Source organism: Xiphophorus hellerii, chromosome 1 (assembly GCF_003331165.1).
Source record: "Xiphophorus hellerii strain 12219 chromosome 1, Xiphophorus_hellerii-4.1, whole genome shotgun sequence".
NCBI classification, from domain to species: domain Eukaryota; kingdom Metazoa; phylum Chordata; class Actinopteri; order Cyprinodontiformes; family Poeciliidae; genus Xiphophorus; species Xiphophorus hellerii.
The window spans coordinates 21,376,488-21,399,948 of NC_045672.1; the positions used below are offsets into that span (position 1 = coordinate 21,376,488).

General features: G+C 38.3%; 3 protein-coding genes across 12 annotated transcripts in view; 1 reads left to right on the forward strand and 2 right to left on the reverse strand.

Annotated features, from left to right (window-relative positions):
- Positions 1-4,063, reverse strand: part of LOC116718000 (serine/threonine-protein kinase WNK2) — a 49,625-nt gene extending 45,562 nt beyond the window's left edge. For 4 of the 9 annotated variants that reach the window (XM_032559901.1, XM_032560241.1, XM_032560071.1 and 1 more), the window contains exons 1-2: positions 3,510-4,061; positions 2,363-3,176 (exon numbers count right to left, since the gene is read on the reverse strand). In XM_032559901.1, coding sequence (XP_032415792.1) covers positions 2,363-2,992 — 630 coding nt within the window. In that variant the 5' untranslated portion in view covers positions 2,993-3,176; positions 3,510-4,061. Of the gene's footprint in view, positions 1-2,362; positions 3,177-3,509 lie in introns of those variants that run through there. The other 5 variants (XM_032560322.1, XM_032559754.1, XM_032559674.1 and 2 more) reach the window with 5 other exon arrangements.
- A 1,044-nt stretch (positions 4,064-5,107) lies between these two features.
- LOC116718375 (ninjurin-1) lies at positions 5,108-21,671 on the forward strand. Its single transcript, XM_032560255.1, has 4 exons — positions 5,108-5,236; positions 10,170-10,407; positions 15,434-15,590; positions 21,493-21,671. The coding sequence occupies exons 1-3, from the start codon at positions 5,198-5,200 to the stop codon at positions 15,574-15,576; spliced, it is 420 nt and encodes a 139-aa protein (XP_032416146.1). The 5' UTR covers positions 5,108-5,197; the 3' UTR covers positions 15,577-15,590; positions 21,493-21,671.
- LOC116718364 (caspase recruitment domain-containing protein 19-like) lies at positions 17,217-23,269 on the reverse strand. Of its 2 annotated transcripts, XM_032560242.1 has the most exons (5): positions 22,264-23,269; positions 21,390-21,546; positions 20,953-21,021; positions 19,589-19,654; positions 17,217-19,507 (listed from the first exon to the last, which is right to left on the reverse strand). In XM_032560242.1, the coding sequence occupies exons 1-5, from the start codon at positions 22,345-22,347 to the stop codon at positions 19,401-19,403; spliced, it is 483 nt and encodes a 160-aa protein (XP_032416133.1). In that variant the 5' UTR covers positions 22,348-23,269; the 3' UTR covers positions 17,217-19,400. The 2 variants fall into 2 exon arrangements, with proteins under 2 accessions (XP_032416133.1, XP_032416124.1); XM_032560233.1 differs by lacking the exon at positions 22,264-23,269 and having other exon boundaries at positions 21,390-21,685.
- Between the last annotated feature and the right edge of the window lie 192 nt (positions 23,270-23,461).

A 23,461-nucleotide genomic window follows, 5' to 3' on the forward strand; every position in this document is an offset into this window, starting at 1 on the left:
TGTTTCTGATTTTACCAACTGAGTGGGTCTACTGTGAAAAGAACATTTAATCCAATCCAAATTAAGGGAAGTCAAAAAAAGCAACAGTAAAAAAATTACAAATTTGCATCTTTTAGAACATTTGTATATTTTCAAATCGATTCTTTCCATAGATTTTTCTTATGTAGTTTTTGTTAGAAAAAGAACTATAAAAATTGTATACAATTTGAATAAAATAAATTTCAGAGATTATCCAAGACTCAATGACTACATCTAAGATAAATTTCTTTCAACTTATTAAAGGTTGGCTGTTGTATCTGGAGATATATTGTAGATTACAGGAAGATGTGATGGTCATTTTGACGGTCAGAACTTCCTCAACAGCCTAAAACGTATCCATATCTCTTACAACACCAAAAGAGTAGTTGCCTACTAAACTACTTATCAAGAACTGCCAATTAGTTAAAATTTACCAACCAGAGTTACATAACACAAAGGTCTTGTTTTAGACTTCGGTTTCCCTTCCAAGTAAAATCTCAAAAGCAAGGTTTCAATGTAGAGTTAATGATCTACACAGCAAATGGAAGAAAATAGCAGAAGTTTATAAAATATCTTTAAAATTTTTGTTGCTCATCCAATAACTACAAAAATACTACCTTGTATATAAGAAATCGCTAGTGTCGATATCAAACAATGTAAAATAAGAGGTATAATACACTAGTAAAAACAGTTGGTGCAGATGGTTGATGTAAAATATGAAAATGGGAAAATTGTATTATGACAGTTACTTTTCTGTAACTGAAGAAGAAGCTCATACAAATGCAAAACAACAGTTATCAAGCAAAATAGGCAATAGGCAAGTATGCAAAACTTGTGGCAGGTCTAAAGACCACAGTACTTCTTAAAAACTGGACAGCCACTCTTGAGTGTCTGTTAGTAAATGTGTCAAAAGGGGAAAAAGCAGCAAACTGCTTCCTATTCAACTTTGTATCAACACGTGAACCAAACAGCTGCTCTGTTTGTCAGCTTCAGGAAGACACATAAACACTCAAATTCAGTCAGCATGATGCTACGTCACTCATTCCTATCTTTATAGTCCCGCTGAATGATCAAATGCCATACTGCATCACAACAATGCAGTCACACACAACAGGTCTGGCTTGCACACTTCCTTGTAGCTGCTGCTGCTGTAGCATGTTTTATTTCCTCAGTCACAGCGCTGATGCCACTAGCTGCTGCACAGTTCCCAGCAGGCCACAGCGCACCTCAGCTGCTGCGTGTCTATCCACCTCCTGTTGCACGGAGGGAGGGATTTAGGGCGTAGAACCAGTCACAACATGCAAGTCCAGCACTGTCCACTCCAGTAACTGCTCTGTGGTGTCACAGAGTTGCCTTGGGAAACTGTAATGGCTAAAAATGAAGGTTGATGGAATATGATTTGAATTAATCCTCAGCAATTTAGTAAGATTGCAGAAAATAAACCCTGTAGAGGTTTGCTGTCTTTAAGGGGTCAGTCATGCCTACTACAGCCCCCAATAAGCCTCCTGGGAGATTGAAGGACAGAGAGATAATCCCTGTTACAGTCTCCAAAGGACGGAAATAATTAGTTAATACCTTTGTAAAGCATTAAGCTGGGGATTTTCCCCATTTGTGTAAATGAAAAACATAAAAGTTTTAAGTGAATATTCAAAACTTATATACCTCCACATTAACCTAATTTTTAAAAACATTTAAGATTCTTTGTTATTTCTCCCTAAAGATATATTTATTTTAATATATCTTTAATATAGTTCTGTTTAGTATGATGAACAAAGTAAATAATAAACAAATAAAGTGAAATTTTTTTTTTAGAATTTTTCACTTTGTCACCTCTGATCAGCAAATTATGTTGTAAAAAAAGCAGTCCGATTTGTTTTTCCAAATCATTAAATGTATAAAATCTAATTTTTTAAAATCCCACCACTTCCAGTCTATAAGCACATCACATATTTAAGCCTAATAAAATTTAGAAGATGCTTTAATGGATAAATGGAGGTGCCATTCTATAGGGAAAACTCCCACAACAAACAGAGAAATAAATATTTTAAAACCATCAAAATCATAAACTTTTTCATACTGGAATTTTCAAAATTTGCTGATTGATTTATGGATGGATCGTATATTAATATTTTCCTGTATTTTACCCAAACTTAACCAGTTCAGGAAAATACCCAATTCAACTTTTCTAGACTGCTTATTAAGAAACCTGCAAAGACCTGTAAAAAGTTCAAATATAGAGAAAAGAAAACTTTCTAAAAATAAAGACCTGTTTTTGTTGTTTTTTTTTTTACATTATCAAGACATACAGAACATATGAATGAAATTAACACTTGTGTTCCTTTACCTGCAGCTCACACCAGGCCACCTCCACCCAGGTGTCGGTATCCAGGCCTTTGTAGACCGTTTTGAAAGACCCTCTCCCGAGCTCGATGTCAAATTTAAGGAACCTTCCTCCTGGAGATGTGGAGACCGCTTTCATCTCTGCTTCCTCTTCATTTTCCTCACTCACTGCCTTAGTAGCAACTTTACCGCCATCACTGCAAGTAACATTCAAAGCATGTCCAACTCTCTCCTTGTCCTCATCCGCACTGGTGCTCTCTGTTGCGCTGTCTTTTTGCCCACACTGGCTTTCAGTGCTGGAGCTCTCTTGAACCCCACAGCTAGTCCCTCTTGTCCTGTCCACAATTGATCTCAAGTTTATGTTCAGGATTTTGCTCCGGTTTTCAGTTTCGGGGGCTTCGTAGGACTGCTCATCCGTGTCTGAAAACCACAGACTTCTCCTGATGAATCTCTGATGCCCATTCCTCTGGTAAACAGAAGAAGGATCACTTCCACCTCTCACTAGAGAGTCCTCAAGATTCACATTTGAATCACCCATGAGCCCATGCATATTTATGGCGAGATTACATTGAGAATTGGGTACAGATGAATGCTTGGGCTCTTGGAGAGTCCCACAGCTAGCCTCCGGCTCCATGGTGACTTAAAAAGTTCAGTCACTTTGGGTTCCAGGTTCTTCCAGGCATGGCTTCAATTTCCAAATGCAGATCTTTTCTTGCAGATGAATACCTGCAGCGCCCACCCGGTGACGCAGTTTGTCAGCAGAGGCCCTAAACAGCGCTGGGATGGATGACACAGGCGAGATTTCATCAGATATAGAGCTGCAAAAGAAATACTGACAGTGAAGTAAAAATATTATATATATTTATAAACCAACTAAAGAAAATTAACCCATCTCCTGCATTTTAGCTTAAAAAAAAAAACCATTCGAGACAAAGTCTGCAGGTGTGATTCAAAATATAAGCAAATTATTTAAACAAAACCATGTTGTTTGCAGAGGCCATCTTCGTTCAGGTGCAGCAAAAACTAGCAAGCTACAACTTAAGTTTAACGAAGCTAACCGTTTACACGCGCTGAATATACTCACCCCACGCATCATATGAACCCCCTGAACCAACACAAGCAAATATGTACGCGAAAACTAAATAGCTTACCTCTTTAAGAAGAAAAAGAAAACGCTGAAAGGCGAACACAGCACCGGGACTACACCTTACACAGCAGTCCGAACCGAACCTGTCAGGTCCGCAGTTAGAAAAACCTCGCTAACGTTAGCCGACTGTCCACGGCGAGAAGAGGGTGGACTTTCTGAACGCCCTATCTCAATATTAAGCCCATTTTCACGCACGGGAGTCACACCGAAACACCAGCAAATCCAGATTCAGTCCGGGCAGCACATTCCCTCCCCACTGCCGAGGGTGGAAAAATGACGAATGTGTTGTATTTATCAAATGACAAGTCCTCGCATCCCTTAATATTTGGAGACCGACTGTTTCTCTGTAGCTGCTGCACGCTGAGGCTGTGGGTGAATTAACACGCAGCTCGGTTCACGCCACGGGATTTTTTCAGCTCTTCTGTAATCTCCCCGGCAGGTAATTTTAAACACGCAACTGTATTCCCTTGTCATCGCCTCTGTTCAGCGTTGGGTTCATGCGCTGCTGAGGCAGTAAAAATGTGTTTCCCATTCACTTTGCTTGGCTCCACGCCCCTAGTAACGACCGCAGGGACGGTCCAATCACGCAGCACGCTGGGACTACCACAGAGACAGCCGACTCATCACATTGTTGCACCTTCCAGCAGAGACAGACACAAATTTGACAAGAAAAGACAACGACTGGTTGGCTGGGAGACAGTGAAATTCATTTTGAATTTGAAATACTAACTACAAGCCTATCTCATTCGTATAAAAGCGAATTAAGCGCTATAAAGACAGAAAATAAGCACAAAAAACAGCCAAAAACTACTGATTTTGTTTGTTAAAGAACTGCGTCAAAGTTCAGACATAAAAAAGCAGTTAAATGTGAATTTTATGACAGCAGCTGTCATTAAAAGCTTCTAGACAGACTTTTTTGTAAACTCATCAAGCTCACTATAATTTATCAACTTATCGGACCACACGTGATAATCAGTTTTCCTGTTTGTTTCGTTGTTTTGTTGAAAAGCAGTCTTAATAAAGTTAAAGCCAGGTTTTGACTCACATGTGTCTGTACGTAGTGACATCATAAGGCAACAGATCAAGTAACTTTTAAATTCCCAGATCTTTTTCTTCTTATAACTATACTTTTGCAACTATAACTAAATTGGGGCAGCAATTCAGAATCAAGGAAAATAAATGGCACTGCATTACAAACCTCAGGCAACTGTGTGTCAAAAATAATAGATCTCATATGAAGATCTAATCTAATAACTGTCATCTGATGACTTAGTAAAAAGAGTCCACCTGCTGGTAGGGATATAAATACTTTCCAAAGCATTGTACTGTACTTGATGTTTTTTTTATTAACCTATATTTTTGACCATTGAAAAATAATGTTTTGTGTGGTTTTAGCGCAAGTTTCTTATGCTTCTAACATAACAGACAGTTTAGTAGGCAGGTATGATTATAACGTCCTCACACAGGTTTGTTGCAAAAGGCTAATAGTTGTGAAATACTCCCTACGCCCATCATAGAGACAGACTGTTGTAGAGGGTATATTTACACAAATTTACGATGCTGTGTCACTATATCAGTAAAACTAAATGTGCAGCTGTTGCCCTGCCAAGGATATGATTGCAGGTACGGTCCTCCCCTCTCTTTTAACGGGATAGTTTACAGTTCAGTTTGCAGCAGCTTGCTTGCTGGAACATGATGAACGACAACAGCAGCAGGGAAAGTGGAGCCGAGGTAAGATATCTGAAATCATTTTTCATAAGAAAAGATCCCAGATTATCCTGCACTGAGCTTTGTTTTCAGGTTGTACATAATGATTTGTCTTACTTGCAAACTGCACAATTGCAAAATAAAGACAAAAGTAATGTTAGAATCTGTAGATTTAATGATGCAGAAAATAATTAGATATATAAAAGAACTGAACAAATGCTTAGATTGTGAGGAAATGGGGCTAAATTAATTGCAGCAGTATGCAATCTTGCTTGCATTTGTTGTTAGTTCACCTTTTTAACCAGAGTTTTTTTTCTTTTGCTTTCTATTATTAGATTGTAATGAAAAGGAATCCGCTACATGTGGTCTTTGTTATTTGAATATACTTTGTTTAATACTCTATATTAGCTAAAGTACTGCAAGCTACAGTATATAACAATGCTGTACATATGCAATGGCGTATATTTCCATGTACCCACATGAGTCCATCCCTGAAGCAATTCAACTGAGATCTGCAAGCATGGTAGCTCAGGTGACATTCATGGTCATTGCGACACTAAGTGACCTTATAAATAATGAGCACCCTGCTTTGTTACCACTTCATTGACCTAAATGCACACATAAAAAAGGCTCACACAGTCACTTCATAAGGCCATGATTCCTCCAGCCACACTTGGACGTGATAGTAAAATTGTACATCTTACAAAATGTTTAGAAGCCTTATGGTTTATAAGGCAATTGAAGCGTCCATTTGACAAGTAATAACAATGCACTGAAGTCCAGAGCTGCATCCAATTTTACAAGGCAGGGAAACAGACTTCTCTGCCATCTTTGCAGACTCAATCTCTGTGGGTCAATTTAATTTCACATGGATGTGTGTCGGCGTGTGTTTGCGTGTGTGTGTTGCTCTGTGCGCTTTTGATTGGGGAACAAGGCAGGAGGAAGACCCTGGTTGCCAGAGATACTTCCGTCTGTCTGTCAGAGCTCAGCCAGCAGATGCAAAATGAAATACCCTTGCGTTCGAGAAAATGAACAAGTGATCTCATTTATAATGTGTCTCCCACCCGCATTGATCTAGGAAGAAAGAACAAATCCGTGGTTGTTTTCTGGGGCGGAGATCCTACATGCGGACTTTCCACAGGCTTTTAATATCCGGGACTGTTTTGCACTGAAATCTAATACCAATCACATTCTGCGTCAGAGCAAGCAGACACAAAGGCTTTTGTCTTATCCCCCCAAAATGCTTTTTTCTTTTCTTTTTTTTTTATTTCATGCATGCTCTGGAATAAGTTTGCATTTTACTCTTACAGTGGCTGGATGGGCCACATTTTGAGAAGGCCATGTTTGCTTTGCTCTGTGCGAGGCTGTAAAAATAAAAGCTCTACAGAGAATCATGGAAATTAGATTTACAGCTGGGTCGATCTTCTTCTGGAGACCGGCCAGAGTTTAAGGTGAGTGAAAAGAGAGGGCTGCTGACACAACATGATGGATGGAAACCAAAGAAGTGCTTATGCATGAGGGAAAAGTGAGGGGAAGACACAACAGAACAGTTAGGTTAATTTGGTCTTTCAGCAGCTGGTTCAATTAACTAAATAATAAATGCAGGGGTCTTACAGTGTCTAAAGTGATGGATATTGTTCTTGCACGTCAAGCACAGAGCTTAGTGGTACAAAGTAATACCTGAAGAATAGTTTCTCAGAGTTCGACATGCAGGTATTTGGGTTGGAGTGTGTTAATCTGTGTGACAACATGGGAAAAGGTAAGAAAGTTTGGGATTAAGTGTTTGTGAGTTCAGCTCTATTGAGGGGAAGTCAGCCAAAACCTAGGTGGGATCTCAACAAACAAAGAAGAAGCTGTTTCATTAAATTTAGGGTTTGGGTTCAGTTTCTGGAATTTAAATGCTGCAACCTTCCCCGCTATTGTGCACTCTGAATAATTATCTCAGTTTCAGATTTATGACTTTACACAGCTTAATTTAATCAGAAGTGAAACTTCAGTGTTCTTTATGTTGGATATTAGGGGTTAGAACAACACAAAGTATTGTATCAAAGTGAAGTAGAAGGAAAACAATGCATATTTTTCTATTTTCTTGTTTTTTTTTAGATAAGGATGTGAAATTATTGCTGTACGACTCTGTACATGTGGAGTTTAAGTTTTTGCCCATTCTTCTATGAAAACATAAGTTTAGAGAGTGTTGTCAAACAACAAATTTTTGACTAGACTTTGACTGGGCCATACTAACACATGAAGGTTTTTCATATGATTGTATGATTGGGCTTGCTGTCCTTATTGAGGGCCAACAAAAGAAATATAAAACAGAAAAAATAAATAAAACAAATAGGGTTCTATTACAAAATATGAAATGCTTATTCAATGCAATGTCAAACTGTCTTCATCACAATATGGTTTCAGTTAGTCAGAATCTTTAAATGCTGTTTTGAGAAAAAAAAAAAAATCTTGACTAACAGCTCCTGAGAACATGCCTCTCGGCCTTTAATGTTCAAATATAAAACTAAAAGAGAATGGTAACAGGGAAGTGGCTTTATTTGTATTTTCTGAGAAAAAACTCTGCTACTGTGCTTTTAGACACATTGACTCCTTGTTTTCCTAGCTCTGATCTCACAACAGGTATTATCACCCTGTGGTCTGTTGACTCTGGGATAAAGCCCTGTCTTTGAAAAGCCTGTGTCAGTGTTTTAGAGCAGAATGGTTGACCCTGACACATCACGACAGCAAGCCATTTGTGGCATTTGCCCTAAATTCACAGTAACAAGGACTCTACACTGCATCCCACTGTTTCCATTTGAATGCAGGAAAACATTCTGTGGGTGATGTGATGGTTTGAAGAACAAAGCAATAAAACTTGATGGCCTATTTAAGGACCGACGTAAAACTTGATCACAAATGTAGCACGAGGTTTTCTTAAGCTCCAAAAATCCCACCCCCTCTTAGTCTGTAGTTTCCAATCAGACATCAACTCAACCAAAGCAAACTGATTGTTGTGAATATCCTGAAGACGCTGTAATTCAGCTGTAGCCTGATCTCTGGCAAATTAGAGGGTGCCGTTCTTCTTGTCTCTTTGACTTGGAGCAGAAGGAAGATAGTTGTTACCAGTGCAGTGGTTTGGCTAATCTCTGACAAGATGAGCATTCTGCAGCTGCAGGGGTTTGTTATGGGAAAGAAGAAGGTGGGTGGTTTGGCAGTCCGGAAGAGGCTGCTAATTACTGAAAGGCCAGAGAAAGTGCTTGCCTGTGCCTTGAAAGTGTTGAATCTCCAATCTGCAGAGTGGCTGGATTGGGGTCATATGTTGATAAACAGAGGACCTTATTGGAAATTTATCAAAAAACTCTGGTTCATTTTTACTGTTTTAAGAAGGAAGGTCATTTTTGAGCTTTCAGCTAATAAACAAGCTAACCCAGGCTTGCTGACTCTGTACAATTTCTTTGGAGTGCAAAGTCCACTAGGATGGAGTGGACTCACAACAAAAACCAAGCTAATCATCTGTTACATAATCACTGCCCACACAAGAATCAATTCAGTGGAATTGTCTCAGGATACATGCTGATCATTCAGAGAGAGGATGAGAGCCTAGCAGAAGTATTCATACCCCATAAACTTTCCACATCATTTGTCACATTGAAACCACAAATCTCAGAATATCATATTTAATATGATACAGCTAAATAAAGTAGTGCATTATCATGAAGTGGAGGGGAGATGATACATGTTTTTTTTTTGGTTCTTTTTTATAAACAGGTATTTGAAGTCTTTCTGTGTAAGTCTCTCACACATTCTGTTTTTTTCAAAATAGGTCAAACTAAATCAGATTATATCTTTAGGAATCTTTTAGTTCTGCCTCAGATTCTTAACTGGATTTAGATCTGGACTTTGACTCTATATCTCTGTTTGTATGTTCAGGGTGGTTGTCCTGCTGGAAGGTGAACCTCAGGTTTTCGCCCACCTTTGTCCTATATTTAACTCCATCCATCTTCCAATCAACTCTCTGCTCTTGCCATTTGGTGGCCTGATCAGTGCTCTTTGAGATATTCATAGCAAAGCTATAATATATTATAAACTAGTCAGTTGAGATAGATGGTCTCTGATTTTATTTATTAAAGATGTTTCAACATGCAAGTATTGTTTTCCTGTCACTCAACAATTTTGCCCTAATTTCTGTTGGAGAGTCACGCAAAATGCTCACAAAATCTAATTAAGTTTGTGGTTAATATGGGACAAATTGTGAAATGGTTTTTGTGGTATGAATCATTATGGCACTGTATATATTTATTGTGGCAAAAAAGCTTTTTTATACCACAGTTTTTCTCCTCTGTATTAAGTACAGCTAAAATATTTAAAATGATGTATTTTTCTTAAAATAATTCCATGTTTTATTCAGTCCAGACTTGCAGTTAACTCTGTAATTATATTCAGTTAGAGTGGGTTATGAGTGAAAGGTCAATATGTCTCTCTGCACCACCAGCTTAATTAGAGGCACAGGACAGTCAATCGTCATTGCTTTGATTTGTATAGTCAACAGATTATGAAACAGAAAAGTTCAACTCAGGGTAACAGAAACAGGAAAAAATAGAGATAGAAAGAAAGCATGAAAGAAAAAAAGGGGAAAAAAATGGAGAAATGTTGAAGTAGAACAGATTTTTTAAACCTCGGATGCTTAAACTGCTTGTGAACAAGATTTACACTTCTTGGTACACTAATGGTGCTGTTTTCAAGAGTCACTCTTCAGTAATGGCTGCTTGTTTTTCCAATTAGTTCAGAACAGCAACCAGATCCCCTGACGTCCATGCACAGGAAGCGCAGCATTATTGCTTGTCCCATCACGGCACAGTTTTCCTCTGTTGATTGAGCAAAACATGAGAGTTTGCTTTTCCGTTCATTTCCATGCATTCTTTTCAGATTCATCATTTCCAAGTCATTTCTGCTTTGGTTTCATTATTAGGCCACCCATCCTGATGCTCAGTCCGGTGGACCACCCCTCCTGAACATGAACCACTATGCCAATAAGAAGAGCGCAGCTGAGAGCATGCTGGATTTGGCTCTGCTGATGGCCAACGCCTCCCAGCTGAAAGCCGTGATGGAGCAGGGGGCAAAAAGTTCCTTTTACATCCCCGTCGTCGTCCTAATTGCCATCTCTCTTTGTCTGCAAGTCACGGTTGGGATCCTGTTAATCTTCACAGGTAAGAAAACAAATTAAGCCTGAGCTTTTCTGAGGTGGTTTTGTTTTTTCTACATCCCTTCGCTTTATATGCTCTTTATTGTACACCTCAGCAAAATCAATGCCTATTATTTTACCAGCTTTTGCCCCACATCAACATCAAGTCCACAGTTACTGACAAATAACCCATTAGCAACCAGTCTTTTGTCGTGACCATGGTAACCAGGTCAGGGTTGACAAGGTTTTTAGTCTGTCAGCAAATGTGGGAGTCAAAGGAGCGAGGTCGCTTCTGTTCCTTTTGGCATAATTGTTAAAATGTGTCAATAAGTGTCTGGAAATGTGCTGAAATCAACAGAATTTACCATAAGAAAATATAGTATACTGTATCATCTGTGTAGAATAAATTCATTATAAACCACAATCATATATTTCAGGTATTTATTACTGTTAATTTTGATGATAGTGAAGGAGAAAATTTTAGGTTTTCATTTGCTGTAAGAGTTAGGATAAAGCATATAATTTAATAAAAGTGCCAATCCTTGAAAGGATTGTGAAGCAAAGACCATTTGAGAGTTTGGAGCAAATTTCAGTGCGGTGGAACACAGCCAGGGATCAGTACTTTACCGTTTTACCAGGGCATGAACCACTACTGCTGTGAAATCAAAATAGCCTTTTGCATGTGCAAAAGGCTAGTTTATAGAGAAAAGCATGAAGTGCTCTAAACACTCCTCATTTTAGTTTACTTAATGCTATGATGCACATCACAAATACATATCTACTATTTGCTTTTAAACAACCAACACCAGGGGTATGTGGTGGGCGACCGCCCGTGTTCTGAATATATCTATGGTTCCTCTTGAAGAACTGACTTCATCTGGAGTTGCCTGCTTTGAAATCTCCTCCAATTGCTAATGGGCATTGCTTCACAATCGTTTCGAGGTTGCTATTGTCCCTGATGTCAGTGTAGATTCATCAATTGCACTTCTTCCTTCCACCTAACTTACTATTAATATGCTTAGATAAATCAATCTGTGATTGGTCACCTTCATTAGACTTGACCTTTGTGGCTTACCCTCCCCTATGAAGGGTGTAAATGACAAACTGTACAAGTGTTATGTTCGTTTTCCATGATTTTGTAAGGTCTAATGAAACAGAGTCATTTTTTATTCATCTTTTGCCACAACCTAATTTTCTGAGAAGGAATCTTAGGAGTTTTCATTAGCGACTCATATTCATCAAAATTATTAGAAACAAACTCTTGAATCATGATATTTTACTGTATATCCAGTAAAGTACATTTTGCATACTTTACTATATACATATCCATCCATCCATTTTCTGTACACCCTTATGTGACCCCCTTAGAGGGGTCAGGAAAGGTGCTGGTGCCTATCTCCAGCTAATGTTCCAGGCGAGAGGCGGGGTTCACCCTGGACAAGTCGCCAGTCTGTCGCAGGGCAACACAGAGACAGACAGGACAAACAACCATGCACACAAACACTCATATATATTTAGTTGATATGCACCTGTAAGTGACATTCATTCTGGTATTTTGGTGTTGTTTGCTTTTAACAACCACAACTCAACAGTCAGCATTTATAGGCTAGATAGAATAAAGAAAAGTCATTGGATTACAGGTTAGACTCGGCAGACTCCACCAAATCAAACTGCAGGTTGATGAACTTTCGTGACATCACATTGAATCATCTCAGCTCCACCAGAATGAGCTCATAAAGGGAGGCATGCTGTCATTTTCCATATAAGAAAAACTACTTTATCTTCCTCCCTCTGATTCAGTGTTGACCTAAAAATAGTAGTAGGGCAGATGCAGTCGACTCTTTTATTGAATTTCTGCAAACCTCAGACACTGTATTTTATTTTTAGGTGTAGAATTTGCTCAACATTTAAAGTGACTGTTGATTTATATCGTAAAACTGAAGTCTAAATGGGAAAAATGTTGGCACATGAGAATTATCAGATGTTTTTTGACCCTTTGATCCTCATGTTTGCCCATTCAGATCTCCTACATCTTTTCTTGTTGCACTTAATTTTTTTTCTTTTTCCTTTTACTTTAATTATTCCAAACCCTGGAATGCGGTCCCTTTCCATCTTTCCCCTCTTTTACCCATGTTTAAAGCCAGACTAATAGAGCCAGCGGTGCATGATCTGAGTGGCCTACATACAGCTCCCACAGCCCCTCTCTGCCCCCTCCCAGTTGCATCAGACAGAACACAGTCAAGCAGAGTTTGTGCACCGCTTGACCTTTGACGGTCAGTAACATATTACAAATGCATGCTCACTCAGTCTTTATCTATGGGCAGATTAATTTCTGGCAGCACTCATTAATTTGAGCATTATTCACAAGCCATCCCCTGTGAGGAGAAAGATAACAGTGCTGTTATGTCATTGTAACATAGTTTAAGTCTTACAGGCTCATTCAAGGTCCTCAAAAACAATCATGAACGGATATTTTTGAGAAAGGAAATACAAACTTCCCATAGCTGGTTTCTGTTCTTCCTCTGCATTGTTCTGCCTGTGCACCATAAAAGTGAATCTTGTTTTATTTGCACAATTGACATATTTGGGTCCATGGTTCTGCCTCAGCTAAATGTACAAAGAGTATCTTAAAAGCTGCATTGCAAACATTACATTTACAGTCACTTAAGGTGAAATGCAGCCTTCGTCAAGAGCTAGATCTTATCTGGTAGGGCACATCATCACAAGTTATTTGGTCCTTACTAGCACTTACAACTTGTATAACAAAATGTGACATATCATCCCCCTTTTTAAAGAATTGTGTATTTTTTCTTCATATAATAGCATATTTAAGGTTTAGAAATGTTCACATTATCAACCCAGAATAATTCTGGAGGAATTTTCTTTGGCCAAAAGAGTTACCAGTAACAAAAACAGTGCTTTGCAAAGTCTGCTGAATCTTTCCCAAAATGTTTGTTACATACTTGAATTTGTGTATAGATATTAAATGTAAGGGGTTTACTTTTCAAATGAAAAGCTAAAGAAAGGGGAGGTCAATCTGCATTCAGCCCCCTTTAGTCTGAGGCCTCCAACTAACACGTCCCAGTAAGTCTTCTGGGGAGAAGAGACCAGGATTTGCCTACTGGCAAAATAAAAAAATAAGGGAAACTAACTCTGCACATCACGCTGAACATATAGTTGACGTTACCTTGGTACAAAGCAGTCCTGAAAGAAGATTTTTCAGAGGCTTCAAAGAACATTTGAGGGCAAGGCAAATACCCACCTGCCACTTGGGTAATGACCCTAAACATGCAGCCAGAGCTACAACAGAAAAGCTTGGATCAAGTCAAATCACAGATCTACATCCAATTGAGAAACCATCTAATCTGACTAAATTTGAACCATGTTGCAAAGAAGAATGGATAAAAAAAAAAAATCTATCCCTAGATGCTCAGAGCTGACTGCTGTCATGATTTGTGGTTGTTATGGTGTTAACCCAAACACAGAGAGGTAGATTCAGCAACTGAGTTTGATGATTTAATATCATTAATATCCTACGATAAAGTTGTTGTGACATGACAAAATAGATAAAAAGTTTAAAGAGTTTGGATTCTGCTGTAAGGCTCTGAAAGCACATCTCACTCCTAAGCACAGTAATATTGGCCTTTTTCTTAAGCTTGTTTTCCAGTCACCAGCACCTTGCTCTCATTGAGTCAATCCTCAACTCTTCTTAGTGTGTAACAGTCATTATACTGCTTGGTTCCTAGACATGAGTAGGTATCACCACAAGGGGGCGCCTATTCCCTTTTTCTTTTGTTGTACTATTGTACAGAGTAAGAACTCGTCTTCCATGTGGTGTAGAGGAGATCATCGGTGATGATGAGGTGCAGAGCGGTGAATTATCATTTCTTTTCTCATGTATGAGACTGTAATGTTAGTACCGTGGAGACCTGGCTTTACATGGACGAAGTGAAAATAAAGCGACAGTGTGGAAAACTTCAACAGTGCGTCCTGCTGTTTTGGGTTAGAGTGGCTAACCACCATTGCTAACTCCTTCTCCAACCTCTCACCGCACCGTCACAAGTGCCACTAGAATCAAATACGATGACTTCAATCAAACTCTGTCTGTAAAGCAATAGAATCAGGGTGTCCAAATTAAAATGACTAAAACTGTGCATAAACCAATTTCTGAAAATCTCTGCTGAACTAAAGTAACTTTCTAAAGAAGAGGGGGCCAGAATTCCTCCCTGCTGATGTAAGTCAAAGATAAGATCCTGCTGAAGACAATTCAAGTTATTACTGGTAAAAATGGTTCTGGAAGCTGTTGAATCATAACCTGTATTTAGCTTTTCAATCACGCCTTCTGCACTTTGAGCAAGTTTTTAAAATCGTAGAGCTAAATGCATAATGAACCTTGTCATGCTCACCTGTCTTTAAAGCCTATTGCGGACCAGATAAATTGCACATTGTTTTGCATATCACCTGACAATTAAAAAAGGGTGTTCTTTTTTGACTGCTTCTTATGATGCACAATTTCATAGAACATGAAATGTTCTATGAACATTTCAGGATCAATCCTATGAGGATTGTGCTATGAGGATAGCACAATCCTCATAGCAAAGTTTTGCTATGAGGATCCTCTTCTTCTGCAGATTGAAGATTCTCAAAACCAGTTATTTGCAAAATCTCAATAAATGTTGGAGCTTCTGCACATTACATTTTGTAATGTGACAAAATTTCAACAAATTTCAAGGTTACAAATACATTTGCGATGTCCTGCAGATGAGATAACCAGCAAAAACTGAAACAAGAAGTGACAGAAAAATTACATAAAAGTCAAGTTTGACATTTTATTTGGGTTTTAGTTCAGAGACGATGTATTATTTTTCTCAAATGTAAATAAAACTTTAATCATTAATCATTTTGTTGTCATTTAAGGACAGAAGGTCCATAGAGTGCTACAACAGAAGCATCAATTTATTTATGACTTACAGTAAATTCTCCTAATGACTTGGCTTTGCTCCCTGAATAAGTAGCTTGTGAGTGTTTCTGTGTCCTGACTTTGTCTGCAGTACGATGGAACCTCGACGATGAGCAAAAACACTGGAGGCTCAACTTAATGGAGAACCTGGCCACGGGCCTGGTTTTTATCATCGTGGTTGTAAACATCTTTATCACTGCCCTGGGAGTCCATCAACCAAACCACAGCAGCTGACCAAGAACACATAAGTATGTTTGTTTGATCACATTATCATCACCTTAAGCCTCTATGGTCATTACACCCAAATCGTCAGCATATTTTTGGTCTTCTGCTCCTCTGAACTAACTTCCATCAGTCTACCTGACCTAAATACACACCGATCCCTCCAGACCGCTGTGGAAGTTTCCACCAACAAACTAAAACAAAATTCAGCCACTGGTCGTTTACCAGAAAATCATTGTCCTGCCCTGCTGCAAGCACAGCGAGAGAACAGCGAACCAAACAGAAACAACCATGGTGGCAAAGGTGGGCTGGTGCATCAACAACATATTTGTTGCTGGTGGACAAACAGAAAAGTGGACACAACAACAGTTAGGCACATGTGACTGTTTTCTGTCTGTCTCCCCAGCTGTCCTGCAGTGACCCACGCAGAGCCGATGAACCCTCTCAAACCCAAAAACTGAACAGATTTCAATTTTAATTGAGTTTATGGCTCAGACCCAGAAGTATGATCAATAAAACAAATACATCTATGCAGGGTGTGCCTGATATGCATTAAAATTCAGACTCCCCTTCACCAATATGTTGTTGTCCCATAGTCATTTGGCCAAAAATATTCAGTCGAAACAAATGTTTGGCTTTACCCAGAATCCATCTGCTATGATCAAAGATGGACTGTGTGTGCAGTTCTCTGGGCTGGCAGCAGCTGGTGAGTCACAGTCAACACGAATCAGACCCCAGCAGAACTGCTTGTTAAAGTGGAGCTTCTAATTAGGTTGTTTCATCTGTGTCACCAACACCACAATAAGTGACCAAGTCAGACTCCATTTTATGCCCTGCAGTGACTGAAACAACGAAGAATAAATTTAGCATATTTTCTACATCATTATCTAAATAATAGTTATGCACAGTTTTTCTTGTACATAGCTCATTAATCAAATGACTTTCATGTTATTTAATTTCCCTTTGGGATCGATAAAGTATTTTTGGATTGGAGTCTTTCAGCTGTTGAGTGAAATAATTATGTGTTGTTGATTTTTTTTTAATGAGCACAAGGTGGACACTTTATAAACAGATACAGACATTGTTGAATATTTGATTACATGTCACACTGTAAGACATCGTTTGGCCCAAAAAGTATACTTCTTCTATAGGTCTGGTAGATTATTTGACCACAAGTCTTATCAGACCAAATAATGCCTGTTTAAATTGACTGGTTTCCTATTTGGGGTCTTAATATTTCCAAAAACAATTTTAATTTATTTATGGTGTTATTTTCCTCTTCAAACACTAAACTACGTCCAAGTGCCAGCAGCTATCTGTTGATTTGAGGAGAAACTGAAAAATTTAGAGGCAGTCCTCTGTCTTTACTATTCCATTTTTATGCAATTTTCAATCAATCAATCAATCAATCAATCAATCAATCAATCAATCAATCAATCAATCAATCAATCAATCAATCAATCAATCAATCAATCAAATTTTATTTATTTAGCACCTTTCAGCAACAAGGCATTTCAAAGTGCTTTACATCATAAAACCACAAAAATACAAAGTCATAGAACACACAGTCAATAACATTACATTTTGCACATGAGATTATTGATTAATGTTTCATGATGAGGTTTCAGAAGCAGCTCTAAACAGGTGAGTTTTTAGAGCTAGATTTAAAGGAACTCCGCATTTCAGCTGTTTTGCAGTTTTATGGAGTTTGTTCCAGATTTGTGGTTCATAGAAGCTTTTCTGTATGTTTGAAATTCCTGGCTACAGACCAAATGTCCCCCTCTGTGAACAATAGAGGAAATTAAAATGAAATAACTACTATTCATTTTAAGCAACACATCAACACTGCTTGCAGAGAAATAGACCCTCATGACGATTCTGCCACCATCGTGCTTGACAGTGGCATATTGGTCAGAAAACTTTTAACAATCAGTTTAATAGATTAACAGTCAGGATGATGTTAAACAGTGAAAAGTTGTAACTTTTGTGAACCAGAAAAAACAATGTCATTGTTTAAAATGAATATACTCAACAGTTCCTAATAATTTAGTATGATTCCCTGCTATGTTTCTGTTTCTTTCTCCCTTTGCAGAAAAGAGAGAAAGAATATCTTAAGATTATAGGTGTGTGGGTCCTTCCACACCCCTGGAGTAGCAATATTTCTGCAGAATTTATTTGCAAATGTTTAAATCCAGCTTTACATGCTTGTGTCATGCACTCAAAACTCTCTTGTGCGTGCAAGGGAATGTATTTAATGCTACCTTACATTAACTTAACTTAACTTTACTCCCCCACTCTGTCATTATTAATTTATGAGCGCTGTTTGCTGCTTTTTACTGTCATCAATATGGAAGACTAGAACATTGTCTCACAAAAGGTTGTGAATGACAAAGGAGCGCCCTCTAGTGGAAATATGTGTAACCGTAGCCTCCTAAAGTACCACACTTGTGTTAGGCTCAGTACAGAGACAGTTATGTAATTGCTAATAAATAAATAAATAAAAATCAATGGTACTGCTTCTTTTTACTTTATTTCCTAATTTTAAACATGTTCCAACATCATTAGAAGGCACTACTATTAACAGGTAAGATATTGTGCATTCAAGAAAACGTGCCGTTTTAACTAACCCTAATCCTGCATTAAAGGAAAAGTGTTGTAGGAAATGTTAACAGAAATGTGCTACAAAAACTAGTGCAACTCAAGCAAAGCATGTTCACACTGACAATCAACCAAACAATCTGGTAGTCTGAGCCTAAATGAAATAAATTACAGAATGGGTGTCAAACTCCTGCCCAATGAGGTGGATGGGTGTCTTCAACTTTTAAGATTGGAAAGTAACATCTGAAAGGAAAACTCTTGAAGTTGCAGAGCCCTTCACGAGCACTCTAGTTTGGCACTATTGAGTGAGAAGAACTAAAAACTGCTTTGAAGATGTGCAGCGGCAAGTTGATGTGGTTATGCTATGTTTAACCTAAAAATGGCAATTTAACAGATGTGCACAAATAAGAAATCTAAAAGTCTTTTACAAGACCTAGAGATGCAGCAATCGTTCATTTCCTGGCCAATATCTGATTTTCTTTGAGGTCTGATATGCTGAATCTGATCTGATCCTGGGACAATAACAAAGAAACTATAGATGTGCTGCAGGCTAGTAGTAGTTTTGAATGACATGTCCTCAACCTCTAATTTTTATTTTAAAAAAATTAAAAAAATTATCAAGGTACATGCTGTTGGTTGATGCGATCCAGGAAATTGTGAAAGTTCTTAGATTTGATGATTTTAATAAACAGGCTTTTTTTCCCTCAGCTACTTAACCTGCTGATCTCTGATCAAGTCAAAGGTAATATTGGCTTATTGTTGCGTCTCAAGTAAATTACAAAGTTTCTCCCTGAAACAGTTTTCTATACTAAGACAATAGGAGCACCATAACACTGGACATAGGCAATGAGCAGAACAAAGATGCATATGATAAGACCAAGAGTCAAACAGAGATAGAAAAAAACATCCATTGATCAAAGGTTGACCTTTTGTTTTCTGTTGAAAACCAAAGCAAATAATTTCAGAGAATAGCAGCCATATATCAGCTAAAGTCAATATTATCAGTGTTAATCAATGTGCTGTCAATATCAAGAACTGCACAGCCACCTCACTAATTAATGTAACATCCAGTTTGGTGATAGCTGGGCTTTTGGGGGAAATTCAGTGTCTTTTTTTTAATACGAATACATGCAGAAACGACGCAAAAGTTCTCTACAGAGGGAGATGTAAAACTGATTTGGCACAGTAGAGTAAAGTAGCACAACTTGTTCTTTTGAAATATTTCAGTCTTGCTATTTCTACTTCCCGACCTCCACATAGGAAACGAACACGTCCTTGGCGTCTTTACCAAGTCTCACCGCAGAGCAGTGAAGGAATGCTTCCGTGCATCTGAGTCTCTGACCCTCTGTTAGCAGAAAGAGGGGAGAAAAGGGTTACAGACATACATAAAGTGAGTGGAAATAAGTTTTCATGTTGCATGACTCACCTCCGTAATAATAGAGAAATGCAATGCCAACTGCAACGCTGAAACAACTCAGAAAGAAAATTGGTCCTTCACAAACGAAAGAAAAAAATAATTACTCAGCTTTTACAAAAATATATTTTAATTACAGGGATAAAAATATCACAAGGTGGGAGTGCACGATCATTATTTTCAGAGCCACATTTGAACTATTTATGATGACTGAGACCATGTAGGGCAGAGGAAGCCCCCTTTAAACATGACCTTAACTCACCCATAAAACCAGAGCCCTGGGTGTAATAGGATGATGAATGGTGGGGCAGAATAGTGCAGTGGCCCCCACATTCTAATACTTCAGGGGTTAAAGGGTTCAGGAGCTTACAGAGCTTAAGTAGGCATCAATGAAGTGAAGCAGAATCCACACCAACACAAACTGTAAGGACATTACTTTAATAAAACATGCCATCAGGCACATAGCCGAGTTTTATTCCCCAGCAGGAGTCCAAAGACAGATTTAAAGTATTTTCTTGGCTAATTAACAGTAATGTCTTTTTTTTCAAGTCTACCAGGAGTGTGTGCTGTGCCTGCCTATTTTTGCAGCTTCTGTACTTCTGGATTGAGCTAATCTCAGTAAATAACAAGAATAAAATTCAGTATTGGTGCATTAATTATTAATCATCAGGATGAAAAGCTTTGTAAGAGTATTTACACCCCAGAACTTCTAATTTTGTAAAGTTACAAAGACAAACTTTGGTACATTTGAGATTTTGTGTGACAGGTCAAGTAGTACAAATTTATAAAGAGAAAGAAAGCAGCATACATGAATTTCCGTTTTTCGAAAAACAAATCTAAAACTTGTGGTGTTCACTACAGTTATGACTGCAGGTCATTTCAGGTATGTCTACTAGCTTTCCAGATAACGAGAAGGAAAGTTAAGTTGTTTTTTTGTAAAATAGGTCAGACTGGATAGAGTCTGAATGGTTTCTGTAACAATGTCTTCATCCTGCCATGTTTCAATAAAGGTCAGATTTTGAAGTGCATGACTAATAATGGAAGTGTCAATTCCCCAACCTCTGCGGTTCCTCCAGAGTTACCAGCTTCTTGGCTGCATTTTTGAGTAATGCTTTCCTTGTCCAGCTTGCCAGATTAGGTGTGCAGCCATGTCTTGGCAAACTGGCAGGTGAATGAAAAGTTTTCCATGAAATGTTCAAAGATTGGGACATTGTTTTGCAACAGGTTAGGTATAAAACTGCCTGCTGTATAGTTGTGTCCAGTATGTTGTAGTTTGTGGTTGTAATGTAACAAAAGTGAAAAAGTTCAGGGTTCTGATGCATGATTCTGCATAAAACACCTCTTGTAATTAGCATAAAGCTTGTAACTGGATTCACCTCTGTCGTTAAGCACATATCGCTCTGGGATGACAGCCACATTGATTGCACTTCTTGAGTCAGTCATCTCTGAAACAAAGAATCATAAAGGTTAAACAGCACCAGCCATACTTCAGCTAGAAACATCAAGCTGAAGATGACAGCTCTCTAACTCTGGTGTGTATTTTAAACACGATCAGCCTACAGAAATAAATATGGACCTTACTACAGCAGAGAAGAATTTCTTTTTAAACAGTCAGTCTTTAAAAGTCACAAGATGATGTGTCTGAACACGTCACCATGACACACAGGACACTTGGCTTTGTCAGAAAACTGATGTCACAGCCACAATCTGCTGCAACATTTCTGCTCCAGTTTATATCTTATAAAAAATGCAGTGTCTGATTTGATAAAGCCACAACTTTGAGAAGGATTCTCACTCAAGCTCAGAGCTTTACCTCTTTGTCTAATTCTAGTGGGCAGACTGAAGTAAATGTCCTCCGCTTGGATGTGAAGTGCTCTGTAGAACTCATAGCATGCATCGTCTCCTTTCTCATGCAGGTACTGCAGCAGCTCACGTAGCCGCTCTGTAGTGGGGACTCTCAGGCTTCTGAACTGCAGAGAGACAGACAAATGTACAATCAGAGGAAAGATCTGTGACCTCGTTGAGGTGGCAGAACTTTTGCACTGTTGATAATGTATTTCTTTTGAGGAAAAAATAAACATGTCTGCTACTTCTATTTTAATGTATTATGGAAGTATGATTTCTGAATGCCTTTTCATGGTCACCAAATCTCTGTAACTAACATTAGAAGCTATCCACATACCTAGTTGTTGCTCTATTGGCGTACCAGGAAAAAGCCTTTTTTTGTCTTACCATTAAAATTTTTCTACACTGACAAAGATTGAGCTTTTATGTCATAATGGCATTTATAAGGAAGGACCCAAGCGTTGGCCACAGGTAGGTGCAAACGATTTGAACAACGAATTAGAGAAATTACTAGCAAAAAGTGCAGAAAAGTACCTAATGCTCATTGTATGGTGGAAGATCTGTGATGCCACAAGCTTTTTACTTTTAAAGCCCTGCCATTGTACCTTGAAAGTGTACAACACAATGGAGGCTTTGAAATACCTGAATATTATATCAATATTTGTCATCTGAAAGATTTGAATCACTTGTTGGCCAGCACAGCACATTAACACCATCAGTGTTTTTACAAATGTATTTGCCTAAAACCAGATGAATCGTACAAAACCTAAACAGTTGTATTTTGTAATTTAAGTGCAAAGACGTCTGAGTGTTTGCTTGTGCTCAACAATAAATATAATGACCTTGCAGGCTTCCTTGTCACTGAGTATCTGGGGGTAGATCCTGTTGAGTTGCAGCACCAGACTGTCTACCAGTTCAGTGTCCATCCTCTGGTTAGAGCACAGAAACTGAGCGTCGCTCTGGAGCTGCTCTTCATAGCACTCCGTGTCTGGACAGCACAGATTAAAAAAACATCAATAAATAATTTATTCAACATGAAAGCAGATCGCCCCACACCCCAGTTCTCAAATTTTTTATCACTGGTTGTACTTTGGCTCTCTTTAGTCTTTCCTTATTCTTCTTAATCTTTTGATGTTCTTGTATTCCTTTAATATGAATCTTTAGGCACTTTTGTTGTTTGACACTGGGGACCAGAAACATTTCCCAGGACTTGTGTCTCAGTAAAATAGGTGAGGCTACACCTATGTGTGTTTCACACCTCCGACAGAAGAAAGCAAATCAAGGCTAACTTTGTGCTTTAACGGGTTTACAAAGCTCAGTTCCAGTCTGTAATTCAGAAACTAAGCACTGTGCTTCTCCTCTTTCATCGTTTTGTTCAAGGTTAATTCTACAGCTCCTAGAAATAATAGAAGCTGTTTTCAAACACCAAGAAAACAAGCCGTTTCAAAAATCCGCTGATTATTAACTCACAATCGGTCGGCACTTCCCTGTTACCTATCAACCCATGGATCTATCCTAATTTACATAACAGGTTCCCTTTAATGTCAGCTGTATTTAGTAACTTGTACACTTTATTGCCTGACATATTAGTGGTCTACAGTGTGAAATGCTTGAGAACTACTGCTCTAACCTAAAAATACTAGATTCCCATCCATTGATAGCGTGCAGCTAACTGGATAGTGCAGATTTTATGTCTCAACTTAAATAGTTAATCTGGCCTGGCATTATCCCTGCTCTGGAAATAAATTACTAAGAGGTTTATTACCACATTTAGCAAAGTGAATACAGATGCAACAAATATAGCTGTTTAGTTTCACCAATGTATGTGTGTATGTATGTATGTATGTATGTATGCATGCATACATGCATCTATCTATCTATCTATCTATCTATCTATCTATCTATCTATCTATCTATCTATCTATCTATCTATCTATCTATCTATCTATCTATCTATCTATCTATCTATCTATCTATCTATCTATCTATCTATCTATCTGTCTGTTTATAGGCAAAAATATCAAATAGGTTTTAGAGGAA

What these genes read in the sequence shown, in the direction of transcription:
- LOC116718375 (XM_032560255.1), top strand. Translation starts at nt 5,198, where the DNA reads ATGATGAACGACAACAGCAGCAGGGAAAGTGGAGCCGAG. An exon ending in GCAGGGAAAGTGGAGCCGAG is followed by an intron (nt 5,237 to 10,169) that starts GTAAGATATCTG and finishes TTTCATTATTAG; the next exon opens with GCCACCCATCCTGATGCTCA. An exon ending in GATCCTGTTAATCTTCACAG is followed by an intron (nt 10,408 to 15,433) that starts GTAAGAAAACAA and finishes CTTTGTCTGCAG; the next exon opens with TACGATGGAACCTCGACGAT.
- LOC116718364 (XM_032560233.1), bottom strand. Translation starts at nt 21,657, where the DNA reads ATGTTTATTTTTTCCTCAAAAGAAATACATTATCAACAGTGCAAAAGT. An exon ending in ATATGTGCTTAACGACAGAG is followed by an intron (nt 19,655 to 20,952) that starts GTGAATCCAGTT and finishes TCGTTTGTGAAG; the next exon opens with GACCAATTTTCTTTCTGAGT. An exon ending in ATTTCTCTATTATTACGGAG is followed by an intron (nt 19,508 to 19,588) that starts GTGAGTCATGCA and finishes TTCTGCTAACAG; the next exon opens with AGGGTCAGAGACTCAGATGC.